Source organism: Physeter macrocephalus, chromosome 19 (assembly GCF_002837175.3).
Source record: "Physeter macrocephalus isolate SW-GA chromosome 19, ASM283717v5, whole genome shotgun sequence".
In the NCBI taxonomy this organism is placed as follows: domain Eukaryota; kingdom Metazoa; phylum Chordata; class Mammalia; order Artiodactyla; family Physeteridae; genus Physeter; species Physeter macrocephalus.
This window is the reverse complement of record NC_041232.1, coordinates 71,200,459-71,220,492: the sequence shown is the minus strand read 5'-3', so window position 1 is coordinate 71,220,492 and position 20,034 is coordinate 71,200,459. Positions and strand designations below refer to the sequence as shown.

General features: G+C 45.8%; 1 protein-coding gene across 2 annotated transcripts in view; it reads left to right on the top strand.

The window, feature by feature from the left end:
* ATP8B1 (ATPase phospholipid transporting 8B1) overlaps positions 1–20,034 on the top strand; it is a 112,244-nt gene that overhangs the window by 49,656 nt on the left and 42,554 nt on the right. For both annotated transcript variants that reach the window (XM_024132308.3, XM_055080263.1), the window contains exon 2: positions 1,313–1,515. In XM_024132308.3, the coding sequence (XP_023988076.1) occupies positions 1,335–1,515 (181 nt within the window). In that variant the 5' untranslated portion in view covers positions 1,313–1,334. The remainder of the gene's footprint in view (positions 1–1,312; positions 1,516–20,034) is intronic.

Genomic DNA, 20,034 nt, shown 5'->3' with positions numbered 1-20,034 from the left:
TTATTATAAAACCCAGTTTTTCTAATTATGGAAATAATTGTTACCAATAACAGCGACTGACGTTTGAGTACTTTCTAGGCTAAATACCAAATCGAGCACTTTACATGCATCATCTCACTGAGACTCATGCATGGCAGTTGTTGAAATTTTGGAAAATGAATAAATGTCTGCGAATAACTGGGACTGTTCTGTACATGGGGGTTGTTAACTCACCTTTCAACTAAATGTGTTTGGATTTTTGCAATGTCATTAAAAACTTGTCCCGCCGCGATCTAAATTGTTTTGCACTGTCCCACTGTGTGAGGATGCCACAGTTTATTTACACAGTTGCTAATCATTGGCTATCCACGTTGCTTCTGGGTTTTGTTTTAAATAATATTGGACAAATTCCTCACATAAGTATTTGAACGTTTTCCTAGATGTACTCCTATGGGTATAAAAATTTAGATGTTCAAGATGCTATAGGTTTGGTATAAAGCATATGCAGCCAGCGAAATAGCTCCACTCACGGCAACTAACACTTAATGAAAATACCTAACCGTAACGTAAACGTAGAATATAAAAGATGTCTCCTTGGAAAGCAATTGCTCTTGCTTCAAAATTTCAGTAATTGTACAAGTTATCCAGCGTTGCAAAGGTTTGGTTTTCTCCTCTATAGAGTACGAGTAACAATACCACCTTCACGAGGGTGGTATAGGACGTTTCAAGGAGCCAATGTTGTCATTAGTAAAGTTTGAGGACCTAAGCTTGTATTTAAACGCATCACAGAGTAAAAGCTCAGAATATTAGCGTTAGCAGAAACCAGATATCTTAGGACAGTGGTTTTCAAACTTTGCCAGCAATCCACAATTTCCAAAAGAAATTCATTTCCATTAAGACTCACAATGCAAATAAATGTATATATGTGTCCGTTTTGTAAAACTGTTCCCCAGACAGTACTAACTCTTTTTATGCGTGCTGTACTCTGATATTTTAAAATCTGTTTCACTTTATTTTAATGTTGGCTGTGAACCAGTTAATTTTGCTGGGTAGAGACCCACGATTTGAAACGCAACCTTAAAGCCAGTATACCCGTAAAAAAAAAAAAGTTTGCAGCTACATTACGGTTGTAAATTCTCACCCAAGCATTTAATCAATAATGAATGGTTTTGTGGTTATTTGCATGATAATTTGAACTTTGGGATCATTATTCAGGCGTATTTCCATGTTAGTCAGGTTCTGTTAAAAGCGTTGTAACCAAATGCAGGCAGAATTCAACCAAAAACTGGGTACGAGTCATGTTTCATTCTGGTTTCCCTTTCTTTTAAACCAGGTAGTTCCAGTTTGCCAGCAGAATGAATACAGAAAGAGACTCAGAAACGACATTTGAGGAGGATTCTCAGCCTAATGACGAAGTGGTCCCTTACAGTGATGATGAAACAGAAGATGAACTTGAAGACCAGGAGCCTGCGGTGGAACCAGAGCAGAATCGAGTTAACAGAGAAGCAGAGGAAAACCGGGAGCCATTCAAAAAAGGTAACACGCTGGGACCTGGAAATGAGGTACTTGTCCGTCCTCACAAGGGCAGTGGCAACAGGTGCAAAGGACAGATGGTCCAGGAGGCATCTTCCTTCTCTTAGCTTCAGATGAAACTTGAAGCACTTGGAAAAGTACACATTGTCCTCAGTGTGGTAGGGCCGGTGGACCATAGCGGACAAGTTCTGCAGAGAAAATAGGTCTTGCTTTGTGCCTATAAATTTAGAAGGAAGCTGAGTGTGGAAGAATTTGCTTGTTACCACACCCAAGAACCCTGGAGTCACCATACCTTTGGTTCAGTCATTTGTGAATATGAAAGGGTTTTGACTCTCCAGTTAAAAAAAAAAAAAAGAAAAAAAATTTATGGGTCTCCACTCGCCACGAGTAGCCTGTGATGCAGCAAACTGTGCTGCCTGCCTAGAATCAGGGCAGCTTCAAGGCAGGGTCTAGACCATGGATTGGCAAACGTTTTCTGTCAGGGGCCAGGTAGTAAATATTTCAGGCTTCGTGAGTCATACGGTCTCTGTCAAAACTACTCAGCGTTACTGATGTTTCTTGAAAATGGCCATAGACAGTCTGTCATTTAGGGTAACAGAACGTAGCTGACTTGTGTGATTTTGCTTTTTCCCTTGTGGCTTTTCTATTTCATTTCCTGCTGGTTCTCCCACCCCGGCAAACACATGTGTTCTTTTTTTTCCTTTGCTCTGTGAGGAAGCTGATCCTTTTCTCTTTAGACCGCAGATCTGCTCCAGATTTCAGGTTGAAAATGTTTTCCTCCACATATTTGCATTCCAGCTAAATAACTTCAGTTTCCCATTCACAGAAATCTCCAGGAAATTGTTCTATTTCTGACTCTCCACATGCACCTCTCCCAGGCTCAATCAGAATAACCTCTGGTTTTATCTGGTTTCCCCAGAGCCTCTGTCATTGCCCATCTGCCCTTCCAGGCCCGCCAGAAGCCTGCTTTCCTTATGTCACTCCCTGCCCGTCTCTCCGTCCAGGATTCTGCTGCCTGTTAAGCTGTTTTTGTTTTTTTTTTTCCCCAACAGGTTTCACCTGTAGAAAAAGTGACAAAGCATGAAATCGCACTTGTGGGGACATGCATGTGCCACAAGGGCCCCCTGCCACCGCAGGCTCCAAAACCTGGGAAGGCCATTGTCTCAAGTCTATTGTTCTCCCATCCTCAGCTTTCCATATCAAACATTTAGAATTATCAGATCTTACTGTGGATTTCTGGCTGTAATTTTCAGCTATTGAGCACAAGTGCTTTCTGCCTTGAGGCAGAAGGCACTAAAATCACGATAATCGAGCTACGGTGCGATGGACTCACTGCCAATCTGAACAGGAATGTGGCGTCTGTCATAACACGTCCAGACTGGATATTGTTCAGGCTGAAGTAGCCTGACGAGTTAGAACGGCGAGTTCTAGCTGATCGCCCAAATAGTACATAATGTGTTTCTTCCTCATTCCTTCTCTCACTGTGCTTCTCAGTTTCATATCTCTGCCGTATGTGGGTATCTGATGAGCCGGCACCGCAGTTCTCTAGGGGTGAACTTTGCTGTTGGTGCTTGGTGCCATGTTATCAGATGTGTGGTGCGGGACAAGGCAAAGGGATGGGGTTGCGTGCCTTCGGAAGTGTCAGAGGGGCACGTAGTGGGCGGAAACTCTCACCTCTGTTTTTTTTCCGACTCTGCCTTCACATTCTGCTGCCCCGGGCTCTTTCTGATCGTTCAGTTCACAGGTCATATTTCTTGTAGATTTCTACCCCCAGAGCACAGGCATTGAGGGAGCCCGGACTTGATCTTGGCTCTTCAGAGTCTTTTCCAGTGATGGTTTATATTTCTAGGGGAATTTGGTGGTTTTCAAAAACCCTTGTCAAGTGACTTTGCCTGTGACTTTATTTATTTATTTATTTATTTTTTGCGGTACGCGGGCCTCTCACTGCTGTGGCCTCTCCCGTTGCGGAGCACAGGCTCCGGACGCGCAGGCTCAGTGGCCGTGGCTCACGGGCCCAGCCGCTCCGCGGCATGTGGGATCTTCCCGGACGGGGGCACGAACCCGTGTCCCCTGCATCGGCAGGCGGACTCTCAACCACTGCGCCACCAGGGAAGCCCGCCTGTGACTTTAAAAAACATTATTATCATTATTATTAATTTCTTTGTGGCCTTGCTGCGCAGCTTGCGGAATCTTAGTTCCCCGGCCAGGGATTGAACTCAAGCCCCAGCAGTGAAAGTGCCGAGTCCTAACCCCTGGATCGCCCGGGGATTCCAAAAACATATTATTGTTTTAACACCTCTGTGTGCCCTTTCCAAACACAGAGAGGGCATTTATTAAGTGCTAGACCTCCTTACTTCCGTTCCCTCGTCCGCCCTGTGTCCCCTACGGCTGCCCTGCTTCCCCCCCGCCCCACCTCCCTTCCTCTCTTCTTTCTCTGCATTCCTCTCCCCTTTTAATTTTTCTCCCATATTCTAACTTGGGCATTTTCCCAGTGAAGGTCAGTGTCACTCTGACTTTCCTTTTTAACTATAATCTGTCTGTCTTGACATTTTACATGAAGGACAATTTTCTTCAAAGAATTCACTTCTTTAGAACACTGGAGCGTGAGTCACCACTCTGCGAGGTACCATCCTGTTGAGTGACACCAGGGACCCAGGCCTATTACAGCAGAGCAATGTCTAAAAATGTGTGAACCATGTTCATTTTTTAACCATATCTTTTTTTGGTGGGGGTGGGGCGCCGCATTGGGTCTTCGTGGCGGTGCACGGGCTTCTCATTGCGGTGGCTTCTCTTGTTGCGGAGCACGGGCTCTAGGCGCCTGGGCTTCAGTAGCTGCGGCGCACGGGCTTAGTTGCTCCGCAGCATGTGGGATCTTCCCAGACCAGGGCTTGAACCCGCGTCCTCTACATTGGCAAGCCGATTCTTAACCACTGCACCACCAGGGAAGTCCTTTAACCATATCTTAGTGCAGAAAATTGGTTTTCTTTTTTTCTTTTTTTTTTTTAAAGATGCTTTAGCCCCACTGAGCTTTAGTAAGCAAGTGTTTTGAGAGACCATTGCAAGTGCTTTTCAGTGGAAGGATGTTTGTTGCTGTGAGAATCGAGAACGGGTGTAAGCCTGCTGTTAGAATGTGCCGTGAAGGAAGAAAGAAGCCCACAGATTTTACTAAAGTGCCTTTACCCTTGGTTTCCTTTGAGCAACTGGTGACAAAAATGAGTGGGAATGTTTCCATCTGATGGAATGAACATTCTCGTTTCCTGAACACACAAGAACGGCATATCCCAGAATGTGTTCTGAGAAACACTAGTTCTGCCAGATATTCCCAGACACAAAGATTCTGTGGTCCCTGAGACCAGAAACTCAGAATTCTTTATCCTTTTCTTGGAGTTTAAGGTTGTCCATTAGCATAAAATGATGCAAGCAAGTTTAGACTTTAAAGAAGCCAGTTTAATTTTATTTAACCACAGGTTCCTAAAATTCCTTGACTCTAGAATTCCTTGAGTCTAGGTGCTTTTTTGGTTTGTTTGTGTAGCTTACCTGTCCACCATCCTGGTGTCCCCAGGTCAACTCCTTGGGTAATTCTGTGCCAGTCAGGAACCAGCTTAGAGACGAAGTCCTTGGGAATCAGTAAGTGCTCTGCATTAGTGCACCTTGGCTTGCTCTTGTGAGCCTGCGGATGGAATGAGAAAGCTGTGTCCTGCCCTGTTGGCAGCGTTGCTTTGTCAGTTAACCCTCCCCTCTTTCCACGCTGGCTGGCTTACAAATACACTCACCGCTTCCCTGTCCTGCAGCAAACTCTTACCTGAATCCTGCTTTCTGCCTCTGGCTGCTGTCCTGTCTCCTGTTCGCATGACTAAGCTTCTGAAAACCCACTTCTCTACCATCGCATCCACCTGTTCCCCCGGTCCTTCCCCTCCGTGGGCCGCCCCAGTTCCCTGTGGGACACATTTTCTTAAAGATCACCAAGAACCCCAGTGCCAAGCCCAGTGAGCTTTTTGTCAACCGTTCTCTTCCTACCTCTGTTTGCTCTGAAGCGCTTGCCCTATTTGAAAGTCTCTCCTTCAGTAAACGCTGGCCTCCCTGGCAGGTGATGACACCCTCTTGTCTCAGTCCTCCTCCTGTTTCTCCTTCCTTCTGGCTACTCTTCCTTCCACCCTTAAAATGTTCCCATTCCGGGTCATCCTTTGTTCTCTGTCTACAGGCCTGCCTTTGGCAAGCTAATCGCCTTTAATCCGCTTCGTGTACTGCATCTCTGTACACGACCCTGAGAGGCAGTGTGCAAGGTGGTGAAGAGGAAGGTTGCTGGGCACGGGCTGCCTGGATTTCAGCCTTGGCTTCGCCACTTTCTAGCTGTGTAACCTTGAGGAAAGGACTTCCTCTCTCTCTACCTCAGTGTCCCCATCTGTAAAATGGACATGATATGAGTACCTACTTCATAGGGTGGTTGTGAGGATTAAGTCAGAAAATAAATGTAAAGGAATGAGAACAGTTTCAGGCATGCAGTAAATACTCAATAAATATTAGCTGTTATCACCCCCACCCATCATCTCCTCTCTCATCTTTCCATCGTCAGATCTTCTTGACCCTTCCACTTCCTTTTGGGATATTTAGGTTCCCCTGGACCACCCCCCAGGCTGAAGCTGCTGAGGGATCCATTTTAAGGGATCCTTCCATCCCCCCATCTAAGCACAGTGAATGGGTGGATGGATGGAGAGGAGAGACGGATGGGTTGAAGTACAGTTAATTTCCCAGCAATGAGTTTGCCCACATATTTAAGGAAACTTCTGGTGATTTAGTGTCATTTCTGCCTCTGCCATCTTATAAACCTTTCCTGTTGGTACAAGCTTCTCCAGCCTTCTCTTTTTTTTTTTTTTTTTTTTGCAAATCTGTGGACAGTTATGCTGACCCCACCCTCAGGCTTTCCTAGGCTCCAGTGGGTTCTCAGCGAACCCGGTTCCCCTGCATCAGCAGGCAGACGCGCAACCACTGCGCCACCAGGGAAGCCCCCGCTTGCCCTATTTGAAAGTCTCTCCTTCAGTAAATGCTGGCCTCCCTGGCAGGTGATGACACCCTCTTGTCTCAGTCCTCCTCCTGTTTCTCCTTCCTTCTGGCTACTCTTCCTTCCACCCTTAAAATGTTCCCATTCCGGGTCATCCTTTGTTCTCTGTCTACAGGCCTGCCTTTGGCAAGCTAATCGCCTTTAATCCGCTTCGTGTACCGCATCTCTGTACACGACCCTGAGAGGCAGTGTGCAAGGTGGTGAAGAGGAAGGTTGCTGGGCACGGGCTGCCTGGATTTCAGCCTTGGCTTCGCCACTTTCTAGCTGTGTAACCTTGAGGAAAGGACTTCCTCTCTCTCTACCTCAGTGTCCCCATCTGTAAAATGGACATGATATGAGTACCTACTTCATAGGGTGGTTGTGAGGATTAAGTCAGAAAATAAATGTAAAGGAATGAGAACAGTTTCAGGCATGCAGTAAATACTCAATAAATATTAGCTGTTATCACCCCCACCCATCATCTCCTCTCTCATCTTTCCATCGTCAGATCTTCTTGACCCTTCCACTTCCTTTTGGGATATTTAGGTTCCCCTGGACCACCCCCCAGGCTGAAGCTGCTGAGGGATCCATTTTAAGGGATCCTTCCATCCCCCCATCTAAGCACAGTGAATGGGTGGATGGATGGAGAGGAGAGACGGATGGGCTGAAGTACAGTTAATTTCCCAGCAATGAGTTTGCCCACATATTTAAGGAAACTTCTGGTGATTTAGTGTCATTTCTGCCTCTGCCATCTTATAAACCTTTCCTGTTGGTACAAGCTTCTCCAGCCTTCTCTTTTTTTTTTTTTTTTTTTTTTGCAAATCTGTGGACAGTTATGCTGACCCCACCCTCAGGCTTTCCTAGGCTCCAGTGGGTTCTCAGATAAAACCTTAGACTGGGTCTCCGATAGTTCAGCACACCTGCCAGGGGGCGCAAGGCATTAGAGTCTTCAGACAGAGAAGGCAGAGAGCTGTAGTGATGGAGAAGCCCACCCAAGCACACACACAGCCACAGGGACAAAGCTAAAGTTTGCAAAAAAAAAAAAAAAAAGTCTCGCTCATGCAGCGACTTGGTCTTTTAATGGGTTGACCTGTGGTTCTGCTCCAAGAGCTGTGACAAAAGAGTCTGCCCTGGATGGGGGTCAGGGAAAGCTTCCTTCTGGAAAGGCATGCCTGTGCTGTCAAGTGACAGATGGAGAAGAGTTGATTAGGGGCGGGAGAGGAAGGAGCCTCCCGAACAGGGGACCACCTCCAGAGGCTCTGTGGCAGGAGGGAGGGTGGCATGCCTGTGGCACGTGGAGGAGCTTGAATTCAGCCTGGGGGAATGAAGATGTTCTGAGGAGAGGATGAGTGCAATCTCACTCCCCTCCATTTCAGCACCCATCACATTGTAACTTAGAAACGACTGGTTTCTATTTTATGCTGATTGTACATTACCCATCTTCCAGCTGAATCTGTAAGTGCTCCAAGGACCCAGGGTCCAATCTGTCTTACTCTGAGCTGGTGTCAGGGCAGCAGGCTTGGGGGGCATTTGTCCTAGAGGCTTGGTGGGTGTTTGTGACTGACAGCATCGGAGGCTTCAACAGAGGTATGAATCGGGAACCAGGTGAGCGCTTCAGAGGCCTTCCCTGGTCAAGGAAGGCTTCCTGGAGGTGGGGACACCTGCGCTGAGTCCTGAGTAAGTGTGAGAGGCAAATTGATCCCCGTGGTCTCAGGGGCAGGGCCTACCAGGCCGATGCAGCGTGAAGGAAAGCTCCAAGGGGCTGAGAGTTCAGGGAACTTCGAGTCATTCTTGGAGCTCAGTGATGGGGTGGGGCAGTGGCCGTGCTGAAGAGTTTGGCCCCTTTCCTGAGGGCCTTAGGGAGCCATGCCAGCGGTTTAGGCTGAAAGGAACACAGCTGAGAGTGCAGCAGCGGTCTCCTCCCACCACAGCTGCCCCGTAGCTATGTTTCCTCGTCTCAGTCCAATCTCCATGGTGGCAAAAGACGGTACTGTACTGGGATCTGATTCCATCTTTCCTTGGCAGCTCAGGCCCATGTGACTGGGCCCCATCTTCCTCTCCCGACCGAGCTGGCTGGCTGGCTGCCTGCAGCTTGCAGGCTTATTCGCACGTTCCTTTCACCCTGTTCTACGCTCAGTCCCTGGTTCAAGCAAGTCTTTCCCTCCCCCACGACTTTCCATCCACTCTTCCCAAAGACCAGAGCAGCCCCCTTCTCTGTGGCCGTCTCCTTCTCACCCTTCAGGGCTTGATATAGGCATCACTTCCTTAAAGAAGCCTTCTCTGACCCCCAGCCTGGAGCAGACCCCTGTTTTCTGGTCTCAGAGCCCCTTGCACTTTCCTTCACACTCCTGCGGGCATTAATGATGATGTCCTTGGATGGCTGTGTGAAGTAGGAATGAAGCTTCCCCAGTAGACAGTTGGCTTCGTGAGAATTGAGGCCATATCTGTTCCATCAGAGCACGTAATAGACACTCAATAAATATGCACTGGGTACAGACATTTGTTTAGAAATCCTACATTGGCAGCAGTGGGGAGAAGCGAGTAGATAATAATCCAAGTGAGGATCAAAACCAAGATGTCCAGGACGCAGAGAAGGGGACAGATCATGACATATGTTAGGGACTTAACATTCACAAATCCCATTGGATGGGAGGGTCAAGGGAAAAAGGATGCCTGAGGAATAACTTCTGGCTTAGCTGCCCACCCCCCCTACGCCCAGTGGATATGCCAGTTATCTATTGCTACATAAAACACAATCTCAACTTATTGGCATACAATGACCATTTCACGATGTTCACAGATTCTGTGAGTCAGGAATTCAGACATAAGACACAGCAGAGATGACTTGTTTCTGCTCTAGGATATCTGGGCCCTCAGCTACGGAGGTGAACAGCTGAGGTGCCTGGGGCCTGGAGTCATCTGGAAGCTTCTTTACTCCTATGTCTGGCATCTGAGCTGGTAACTCAAAGGCTCAACTGGGTCTTTCAGTGGGAGCACCTCCGCGTGGCTGGGCTTCTCCTGCCACGGGAGCATTCTAGAGGGACCATCTGGAGAACCAGTGTCCCAAGACGTCAGAGTAGAAGCTGGTCACAGAATTCATGCAGCATCCCTTGTGCTACCTGCTCTTGGTTACAGAAGAGTCACTGAGGCCAGCCTTGATTCAAGGGAAAGGAAATTAGACACCTCTTCTTGATGGAGGAGTAACACGTTGCAGGATTGCAGATACTGTTGCAGCTGCCTTTAGAAGGTGCCTTCTGCCTCAGTGAATAACAGAGCTGTTTCTGGGGATAAGTAGTGGTGGGGGGGGCCCCTTGTAGGTCAAGGAGAGGGTTGTTGTTTTGAACTTGACCAGTTTTGGATATTTGTAGGAATTCCACTTGTGTTGCTGGGTAGCTGGCAGCTTAGAAATATAGGATGAAGTGGTAAGAAATGACCAAGAATGGTGCAGTATTGTCCCTGGGAACTGTTAGAATTTTAAATTCTTAAGCACGTGGTAATAGCACTGAACTTTAGTTCCCAGACTGTGTATTCTTAGGGAGAGGTGAGTTCAGCTTTAGGAGAGGGGCCCCTCCAGTGAGCATCTGCCCCCACCCCCTCCATAAGCACACAGGTACTCCCCCGACCCTGGGCTCCTGGAGTACACACTCGCCCAGTTTGCATACCGTCTGTGCTTGTGAAGTTAGCAAAGACATGTGACTGATGTCCAGGAGAACTGAATAATTCTGATTCTACAACTTTGGAATTGGAGATGATTCAGACAGAGGCTTTTAGTGTCATTTATCTTTGTTTTTTGTTGAAAGTCAAATAATACTGTGAGCAAGATCGTGCAGGCGATGCTAAACCACTTGCAGGACCACTTCTAGGCACCTCTGAAGCACATGCCTGCGAGCAGCTGGCAGGCTAGGCACGCACATCTCTCTCTCCATGAGAGGCCATCCCCAAAGACCTGTCTTCTTGACGGGGCTGGGTGGCTCTCTGTGCTTGAAAATGTAAAACTGCATTTGTTTAAAAAATCTTTTCCAACTCAGAATTTCATTGATCAAAATTCTGTTCAGGGGCGAAATGATCATTGGTCGACAGTATTTAAGGTGGAATGTTTAATCGTTAAGGCTTAAAGATATCACCACAAGAGCATCAGAACACAGAGAGGAAGTTCTCTCTTAGAGCATAAATTCGGACCAGATGTGGCATCAACAAAACAGGGCAGCTAGATCCCTGATGAAAGTGATATCTTCAGATAAAAATACAGAATTAAGGGTGTTGATCTTTAGAGCATCCATGAATTTTTATCTGGAATCAAAAAACAGATTAAGCTAGTCCATTAAAATATGGAAATCCTAGGAAATCCAGGAAACATGCTGAGGAGCTATGTTTTCCACTTAATTTGATGCATTTTGAATTTTTGACCCACACCTCATGTGGAGATTCTACTTTGGCTACTTATTTTCTTTCTCTAATCAGCCATAAATTTCCTTCCACTACAGCAGCCTTAAGAACACCCACAGGAACTGGTGGCTTGTAAACTAAAGGCTGTTTGGGGTGTTCCTGGCTGAGTGATTTGTAATGACGGAGGGGGTGGTGAGACTGCATTGTCTCACTTTATAGAACTTGCTTTTGAGCAAAATGTCATTTATGACTGAACCTCAAGTGAGAAGCCCTTGCTCATGGACACCCAACTCAGCTATTGCTTTCCTGGTGCCTCTTTGGAACCTGAGTCTCTAAAGTAGGTGTTTAATGATAGAAGTCACCTTAGGAGGACACTAACTAGGTTTTTTAAAATATATATATATATAAATTTATTTATTTATTATTTTTGGCTGCATTGGGTCTTCGTTGCTGCGCATGGGCTTTCTCTAGTTGTGGCGAGCGGGGGCTACTCTTCGTTACAGTGGGCTGGCTTCTCATTGCGGTGGCTTCTCTTGTGGAGCACGGGCTCTACACACGCGGGCTTCAGTAGTTGAGGCTCGCGGGCTCTAGAGCGTAGGCTCAGTAGCTGTGGCGCACGGGCTTAGTTGCTCCACGGCATGTGGGATCTTCCTGGACCAGGGATTGAACCCACGTCCCCTGCATTGGCAGGCGGATTCTTAACCACTGCGCCACCAGGGAAGTCCCTAACTCTAGGGGGTTTTAATCCTTCTGGTGCATTAGAATCATGTGGGGAGCTTTTAAAACTCCATAGGTGCCTGGACCCAGCCCCTGGAGGCACTGATAGAGTAGGTCTGGAGTGAGGCAAGGGGAGAATTCCACCAGGTTCAACCTCACATTACAGAGTAGTCCATCTCATCCACTAGTGCACCTGCTCTTCAAGCAAGGTCTACCAGTTGGCCTCATGAGAGTTCTGATTAAATGTAGAACCTTGGGCTCTTCCCAGATCAGCCAATCAGAATCTACTAACAGAGACCCCAGGTGATTAGTAGGCACATTCAAGTTTGGAAAGCACCATGAGAATAAAGATTCTCAATGGGGAGAGGGGCATTTATTTTAAAATCTAAAGACCTGCCTTGCTCATACCCTGCAGTGTATTGCTTCAGTGACAAGGTGTACTGTAAGGAGGGTTTGTCACCCTCAGATGGATGTGATGGAGGCAGGAGAAAGGCTGGGAAATGCTGCTCTTGAACAGTGGATAGCAACCTCGCCTGCAGATTAGGGTCACCTGAGACCTTTGCTGGGTTCACCCCAGTCTAATGCAAAAATCCTTGGGGGTGGAGCCCTGAGCATCCGGATAAAAGCCCGGATTCCAGTAGAACCAAGAGCAACTCATCCCATGTCAAGGTGCATAGGAATTCATTGGGGATGTTGTTAAAATGCCCTTCTGGTACCAGGTCTGGAGCATGGCCTGAAATTGTGCATTTCTAACCAGATGTCAGGTGATACACCTGGTCCACACCTTGAGTAGCAAATGTGAACAAGAGTGAAGTTGTGTGTTTTTTCTTTTTTTTCCACAAGCAAACAACAGCATTTGGCCTTTTGCTTTGCCTTCAATCTATCAGTTTTTGAGTTTCTTTTTTTCTTTTTACTTGGCGGTGGGAATGGGAGCAACAGAGCTGAATGCTACAAACACCACATAATCAAGCAGATAAACTCGATAAAATCTTGACTGTAGCCTCTTACCTGCCCATACTTAGATTAAGTATGCCTTCCCCATTTTCTCAAAAGGTTTTCAGACTCTCACCGCTCTCCGGAGGGTGCTTCGTAAGTCAAGAAGCTCAAAGCTGTTCAAACCCTGGCTCATCCTTCTCCGCCCCTCACCTTGGAGCCATCCTGCCTGCTCTACGCTCCCCTACCATCAGCCATCCCCTCTCTTCCTGTTTCCTAACGCCCTCTCTCCTGGCCCCTTCAGTCTCCCCCTCCTAAAAAACACCTCCTAATGAGCCCAATTCCCCTTTAGTTTCTCATCCAGAAGAAATGTATTTCAGTCAGGTCACCAGTGTGGTTTTGTGATCACTAAATCATTGGGCATCTGTGCCCTTTCTTACCGGGCAGCTCGCTACCTGGCCCTCCTGCCTGTGCCCTCTCACTTCTGTTACCCGCCATTCTCCTGATTTCTCCCTGCGCCTTGAAGTCTCTTTCACGGCTTCTCCCCCTCCACCCAGTACTTACATAACTCTCTGCTCTTGGCTCACTGTTCTGCCTCCATACTCCCTTCCTATGTAATACATTCACTCTCATGATTTCGACTAACGTCTGAGTGTTGAGGACCTTCAAATCTGTATCTTTGACCTGAACCTCAGCCTGGAGTTCCAGCTTGGTTTCTACAGCTCCTGGATGGACGCTTCCACCCTTGTGTCCTATGGGGGTCTTCAGTTCACCAGATCTGAAAATGCATTGTCCCCCCCCCAACTAGATGGATACCTCTTAAGTTCTCTCGCTCATCTGTGGCACCTCTGTTCATCCAGTCACCCAAACTAGGATCCTGGGGTCACTTTTTTCTCATTTTTATTTTTATTTATTTTTTAAAATTTATATATATTTTTATTGAAGTCTAGAGTTGATTTACAGTGTTTCAGACGTACAGCAAAGTGATTCAGATATATATGTATACGTATTATTTTTCAGATTCTTTTCCATTATAAGTTATTACAATACAAGTTATTGAATATGGTTCCCTGTGCTATGCAGTTGGTTCTTGTTGGTTATCTGTTTTATGTATAGTAGTGTGTATCTGTTAATCCCAAATTCCGAATTTATCCCTCCCCTACCTTCCCCCTTTGATAACCACAGGTTTGTCTCTATGTCTGTGAGTCTATTTCTGTCTAGTAAATAAGTTCATTTGTATCATGTTTTTAGATTCCACATTTAAGTGATATCATATGCTGTTTGTCTTTCTCCTGATTTCATTTTTATTCCCCATTCTTTCTTGTCCAAATTCAGTCAGCTGTCCTATAGCTCTTGAACCTGTCTTCTCCCCATTTCTGTCCCCTTAGCCCTGGGTCAGGCTCTCATCAACTCTCCCTTCCATGACTGAAGTTGTCTTCTGCCTTTAGACTTCTTCCCTTCAAATGAATCCTGTGCACTGTTCCTACTGTGACCCGGGCAAACCACGGTCTGGCTGTGCCACTCCCATCCTGAAGCCCCCGGTGGATCTCCCCTGCCCTCTGCTTGCCGTTCCAGGCCCCCTCAATCCATTGGCTCTCAGCTCATCTCCTGTCCTTCCTGTGGTACCCTGAGACCCAGCTCTTCACCAGGCCAGGCTGTTTGCTGCCTTTGTGCTTTGGCCACTGCTGTTGTATTTATGCCTGGAATACCCTTCACCCCTCTCCTCCACCCTGTACGGGCATGATTTGGGGGTAGCTTTTAAGAGTCCACTCAAGAGGTACCTCTTCCAAAAAGGTACCTCCTGACGCCACCATAGCCTGGCCGGATTCACTGCTGCTACTTAGAATTCCTATCCTGCCAAGGGCTTAGCTCTTTCCTTACATTTTCTTCCACATTATACATTGTCTTCACTCCTGTATGTGTTTAGGTATCTCTCCCGCCTACCATGGAGAGACCATGGGCTCCTCAAGGTAGGGATTGTGTCTGATGCAGAGATGGTTTCCACTGAAATGAGTTCTAGTTCTACCTTATTTTGTTTTTTGCTTTTTTTAAAAATTGAAGTATAGTTGATTTACAGTGTTGTGTTAATTTCTGCTGTACAGCAGTGACTCAGTTACACATACATACGTGTGTGTGTGTATATATATTTTTGTATTCTTTTCCATTATGGTTTATCGCAGGATACTGAATGTAGTTCCCTGTGCTGTACAGCCGGACCCTGTTGTTTATCCCTTCTATATGTAATAGTTTGCATCTGCTAACCCCTAGTTCTACCTTATTTTAAATTAGTGGTTCTTAAACTTGAGTGTGCGTGCGAATCACCGGAGGAGGCTTGTGAAAACACTTTGTCGGGCCCATGCCTGGAAGTTCTGATATGACAGTTCTGGGGTAGTTAGTGCCTGAGAATTGGCATTTTTAACAAATTCTCAGGTGATGCTGCTGCCACTGGTCTGGAACCCTCTCTCTGTGAACCACTGCTACAAGACGTCATGATTACAGCTGACCTGTGTGTTCTCCATCTGTATGTCCTAGAGACCATGAGTGTACATAGAGGTAGAGCCTAATCTAGGAAGACCGGAATCCAAGACACCAGGGGGAGGAACTTCATTCACTTTCCCAGGCAGGGTTAATCTCATGATTTGTTAAATCTCACCTTCTCTTCTACCCCTTGTGGCCTCTTGATGGTTCTGGACCCAGTTTAGAATGGAAGGACCCCGCGCATATATAGCTCAGTGACCGATATGCATTCGTGACCTGAGAGAGGTAGAGCCCCTCCTGGCAGCAGGACTGGGTGTGGACAGGACACACTTTTCTCAATACCATCTGCTTCCCCCTCCAACTTGACTCCCTGCAGGTCACGTCCAACCAGGGCCCCCAGGGGAGCCTGGCCTGGCTCACTGTTGGGTTGTTGCTCCTCTTGTTCACCTGTTCTGAGTTCTGGCCATTGTCAGCATCCTGGGCTAGTTCCCTTCTGTCGCTACTTTTATTCTTGCCTTTTTTTAAATCTACTTTTCCTATATTTTGAAATACTGAAAAGTGCATAGAAAACAAATACATAGTTTAACAGATCATTATTAAGTGAGCTCATGTGTTAAGTACCACCCAGGTCCAGCACAGGGACATTGCTGGGGCCCCTGAAGCCCCACCCGAGTCCGTCCTACCCACCCCTTCCTGTTCCCTCCTCAGAGGTAACCTCCATCCTCATTTTTATGGTAATAACTCCCTTGATTTCCTTTATGGTTTTACCACCTACATATATATCCCTAAACACTGCAGTTTAGTTTTTCATGTTTTCAAACTTTGTGTATAAATGGAATCAGACACTTGGAATGATTTGGGATGGAATACAGTATGTATTTGTATATGTGTGTGTGTGGGGGGGGGTGGGGGGGGGCTTCATTCTGAGATATTTTAAAGATTTACTCATTGTTGAATGTAGATGTGGTTTTTACCCATGACTGTGTAGGTTTCCATCTTTTCCTGTATTCTCTTCTCTTGATTTATTCCTACCCACCATCCCACTGCCTTTAGAATAATATTTTTTAAAAATATTAAACATAATGGCATAATGACCATAAGAAAGCCAAGCAACTTACGTATTTGATTTATATGTAAACTTATAAAGGGAAGGAATTGAACTACAAACATCTTTTTTTTCCAAAGGTAATACGTGCACATAGAGCTGATGATAAAAGGGTACAGAATGAAAATGAAGTCTCCCTCCCTACCTCTTCTGTGTCTCAGCCATGCAGTTTCCTTTTCCAGAAAGAAGCTGCTGTTACCAATTTCTCGTATGTCCTTCCGGAGCTATACACACACTCCTTGTGCAAAGAATACTTACAAACATGAGCCCTTATATACCCATAGATACGCATAATCACATGTGTGCAAGTGTGTGTGCATGCGTGCATTCCTATTGTGCATTCATCCTGTATGTCACATGGCTTAAAGCATGGTAGATACTCCCTGCTTTTATCACTTAGTGTAATTTGAAGATATTCCCTATCAGTACACATAAAGGTACCTCATTCTTTTTTGCAGACCACATAGGCTTTCACTGTGTGGATGTTTAGCAGCTGCTCTTGGTGGTATTTAGGTTGTTTCTAATCTTTCTGATAAACAGGGATGCATTGAATAGCCCTGAGATATGTTGTTTCTTTATCCAAGAGTATATATGCACTCAGCACGTGTGTCTGTGTTAAAGTTTGATAGATATGGCCAAATTGCTCTCCGCAGAGACCACCTAAGAGGGCCTGTTTATTTTGCTATTATAGGATAAAAATGGGCACGTAACTGAAGAATTGTACTTCTTTTTTGATGAACTTGAGTATCTTTTCATGTATTGAAGAGCCATTGAATTTCCCTGTGTATGAATGGTCTATTTGTCCTTTACCCATTTCTCTCTTGGGTTGTTTGTTTTTTCTTTTCTTGGGTTGTTTGTTTTTTCTTTTCTGACACTGAACTTTTTTTTTTGTGGTATGCGGGCCTCCCTCTGTTGTGGCCTCTCCCGTTGCGGAGCACAGGCTCCGGACGCGCAGGCTCAGCGACCATGGCTCACGGGCCCAGCCGCTCCGCGGCATGTGGGATCCTCCCGGACCGGGGCGCGAACCTGGTTCCCCTGTATCGGCAGGCGGACGTGCAACTGCTGCGCCACCAGGGAAGCCCCAGGAATCAATTTCTTTGCCTGCTGATTTGTCTGAATAAGGCCAAACAAGGAACCTTGTTAGAAATAGGGTTATTGATTACTTGACTGCAATCAGATTTCTGAAATTAACTACAAATGCTTCTGTGGATAAGCTCAGTATATTGTAGACGAAGACACTAGTTACTTTCTCCAAGCTCCCCAGCGTGTTATTCAAACTGTAAAATTAAGAGACCAAGGTCATTTCTAGCAGACCCTTCACTGCCCCTACTTGAGGTCAGATACTACCCTCTATCTGAGCCATCCAGCTCAAACTGGGCTGGGGAATGAGGAGGTTGTGCTGAGACAGAGAAACCATTGGCTGGAGGACTTAATTATGAAGCAAATTTAAAGAGCCACAAGGGGGACGAAGAATCTAACTCATTAACAGGGCAGCTTATTCTTTCCTCTTGAGTATTTCTGAGATTGATTTTATCCCTTCTCATTGGTCCTTTCTCCCTTCTCGAGGAATCTTGTCTGTTTTTCTTCTCAACCTTCTTGAATTTTTGAACGGCAGTTCTCAGAGGTATTCTAGAACACTGGTGACCAGGGATGTGTTACAAGTCATCTGGGAGCCAAATTAAACCTTAAAAAATTTGCAAGTTACCATAAAACAGAATGGATTCAAGATTACCCTATAAAATATCTTTTTTTACCTACTTTCATTTCAATCTCCTTTTTCAGTCGAAAAGAAATGTTCTGATTGCATACATTCTAACAGCCCTTAGGAGCTGTCATGTAGTTCCATTTAAATTTTCCCTTTTGATAATATTGCATGTAAGCTAAAAAGATGCTTAGAATGTTTCCATTTGTAACGACATAACAGTTATGATTACCCAATGAATGGCAGTCCAAGTGATGCAAGAGAAATTTTCAATAATGGTATAGTGGTTTTTAAAAAGTCATAAGGTTAATTATTTGCTTTCTTCAGTAGTCCTCAACTGTTCCTTTTGCAGTATTATACGTACTTTATTTGAAGTAAAAGTCTAGAAAATGAATCATTAAAAAATGAAATGTTTTTTTCTAAAGCATATTTAAATTTTTATAATTATAGTCATAAGATTGATAATCTTATAATCCTTTACTTGTAAATGTTCTTTAATATAATCCCATCTACAAAAAGAGTGTCTCACGAGTTGTTGATCCCCCTTCTTTGTCAGTTTGCAGAAGGAGGAGCTCATCAAGACCTGGTTCATGGGAGTTCCCTGGTGGCCTGGTGGTTAGGATTCGGCACTTTCACTGCGGAGGCCTGGGTTCCACCCCTGGTCCAGCAACCATCCCATGTGCCACACAGTGTGGTCAAAATACAAAAAAAAAAAAATTAAAGAGTAATGTGGGAAAAAAAAAAAACCCAACACCTGGTTCACCCACTCTCGTGTGTGTCACACAAGGGAAGTTCATCTCACGTGCATGTTCAAACACACAGTCAGTGGGGGACCTTATGCCAAAAAGGTGCTTCCTGAACTTTTCTTCCTAAGTTATAATATCCTCGTCTTGAGCTTTCATAGCGGTGACAGCTTATGCCTTCCTGTTAGGAGAAGAAGCACAGCCTGAAATTAGGTAACAGTGGAAAGGTTGACCCTATACTGATAAGTGACCCTGCCCCCAAAGTCTGCTCACTAACAAGGCAGTTCTCATGGTGGTTTGTAGCATAAATCACAAAAGAAAATCCAGTCAGTAGAGCAAGGTGGATGGAGAGGTTGGCTTGGGGGTCAGACTGCCAGACTTTGAATTCTGATTCTCCCCCTGAATCCTGTCTCTGCCTCCGTTTCCTCAGCTGTAAAACTGAGATATTAACTACTTGGCATGATGCCTGGCACCTACTAAGCACGGAACAAATATTCCCTTTAGAGCCATACATCATGGGACAGTAGAAGTCAAGAGCAGATGGGCAAAGACAGAACAGGTGGGTGGAAATTTCTTCCCTACAACTGTAGCCTGACTGCCAGGCTAGTCACCTCTAGGTTGGAACGTCCCTTTGGCTGAAATTTCCATTAGGAGCTGGACTCCCCCATTGAGGTGGAAAGGAATCAGGCTAGAGATAAACTGTGTCTCACTGTTTGTGAACTTTACCTTTCCTGTTCATTCAGAAGGTCGTAGCAAGCATGTCCTCGGAGGGTCCTTCCAGCCTGTCAGAGGTTTTATGGGAACCTATCGCCTGAGAGTTGCTCCCTCTAGCAACAGAGAAGCCCCGAGGGCTTTCTGAAGTTCCCTGGAATTTAGAAGTGGCGATTGAGTGGTAGATGTGACATTAAGTGCATGGAATGAACTTAGAAAGACAGCAGCAGATGCTGGCCGTCAGGATAAAGCCGTGCACGGCCCCGATCTATGATCAGGACTCAAAAGTGTTGAATTCATCCGCGATACCCTTTTTCTTTGATCTATTCATTCACTAAGTATGTAATGGGTTATACATTTTACAAACCAAGTAAATGAGTTTGAAGTAATAATTTAGCTGTCACTTTGTAGAGCTCTGGGATTTTTGTTCGGGCCATGTTTAAATGAGGATTTCCCTTTTAGAACTGAATGTTCTGTGAACAGTGGGTCCAGTTACAACATGGTCATTGGTTTGCTCAGGCTGCCCTAACAAAGTACCATAAACTGGGCGGCTTGAACGGCAGATATTTTTTTTTTTTTTTTTTTTTTTTTTTTTTTTGCGGTACGCGGGCCTCTCACAGTTGTGACCTCTCCCGTTGCGGAGCACAGGCTCCGGACGCGCAGGCCCAGCGGCCATGGCTCACGGGCCTAGCCGCTCCGCGGCACGTGG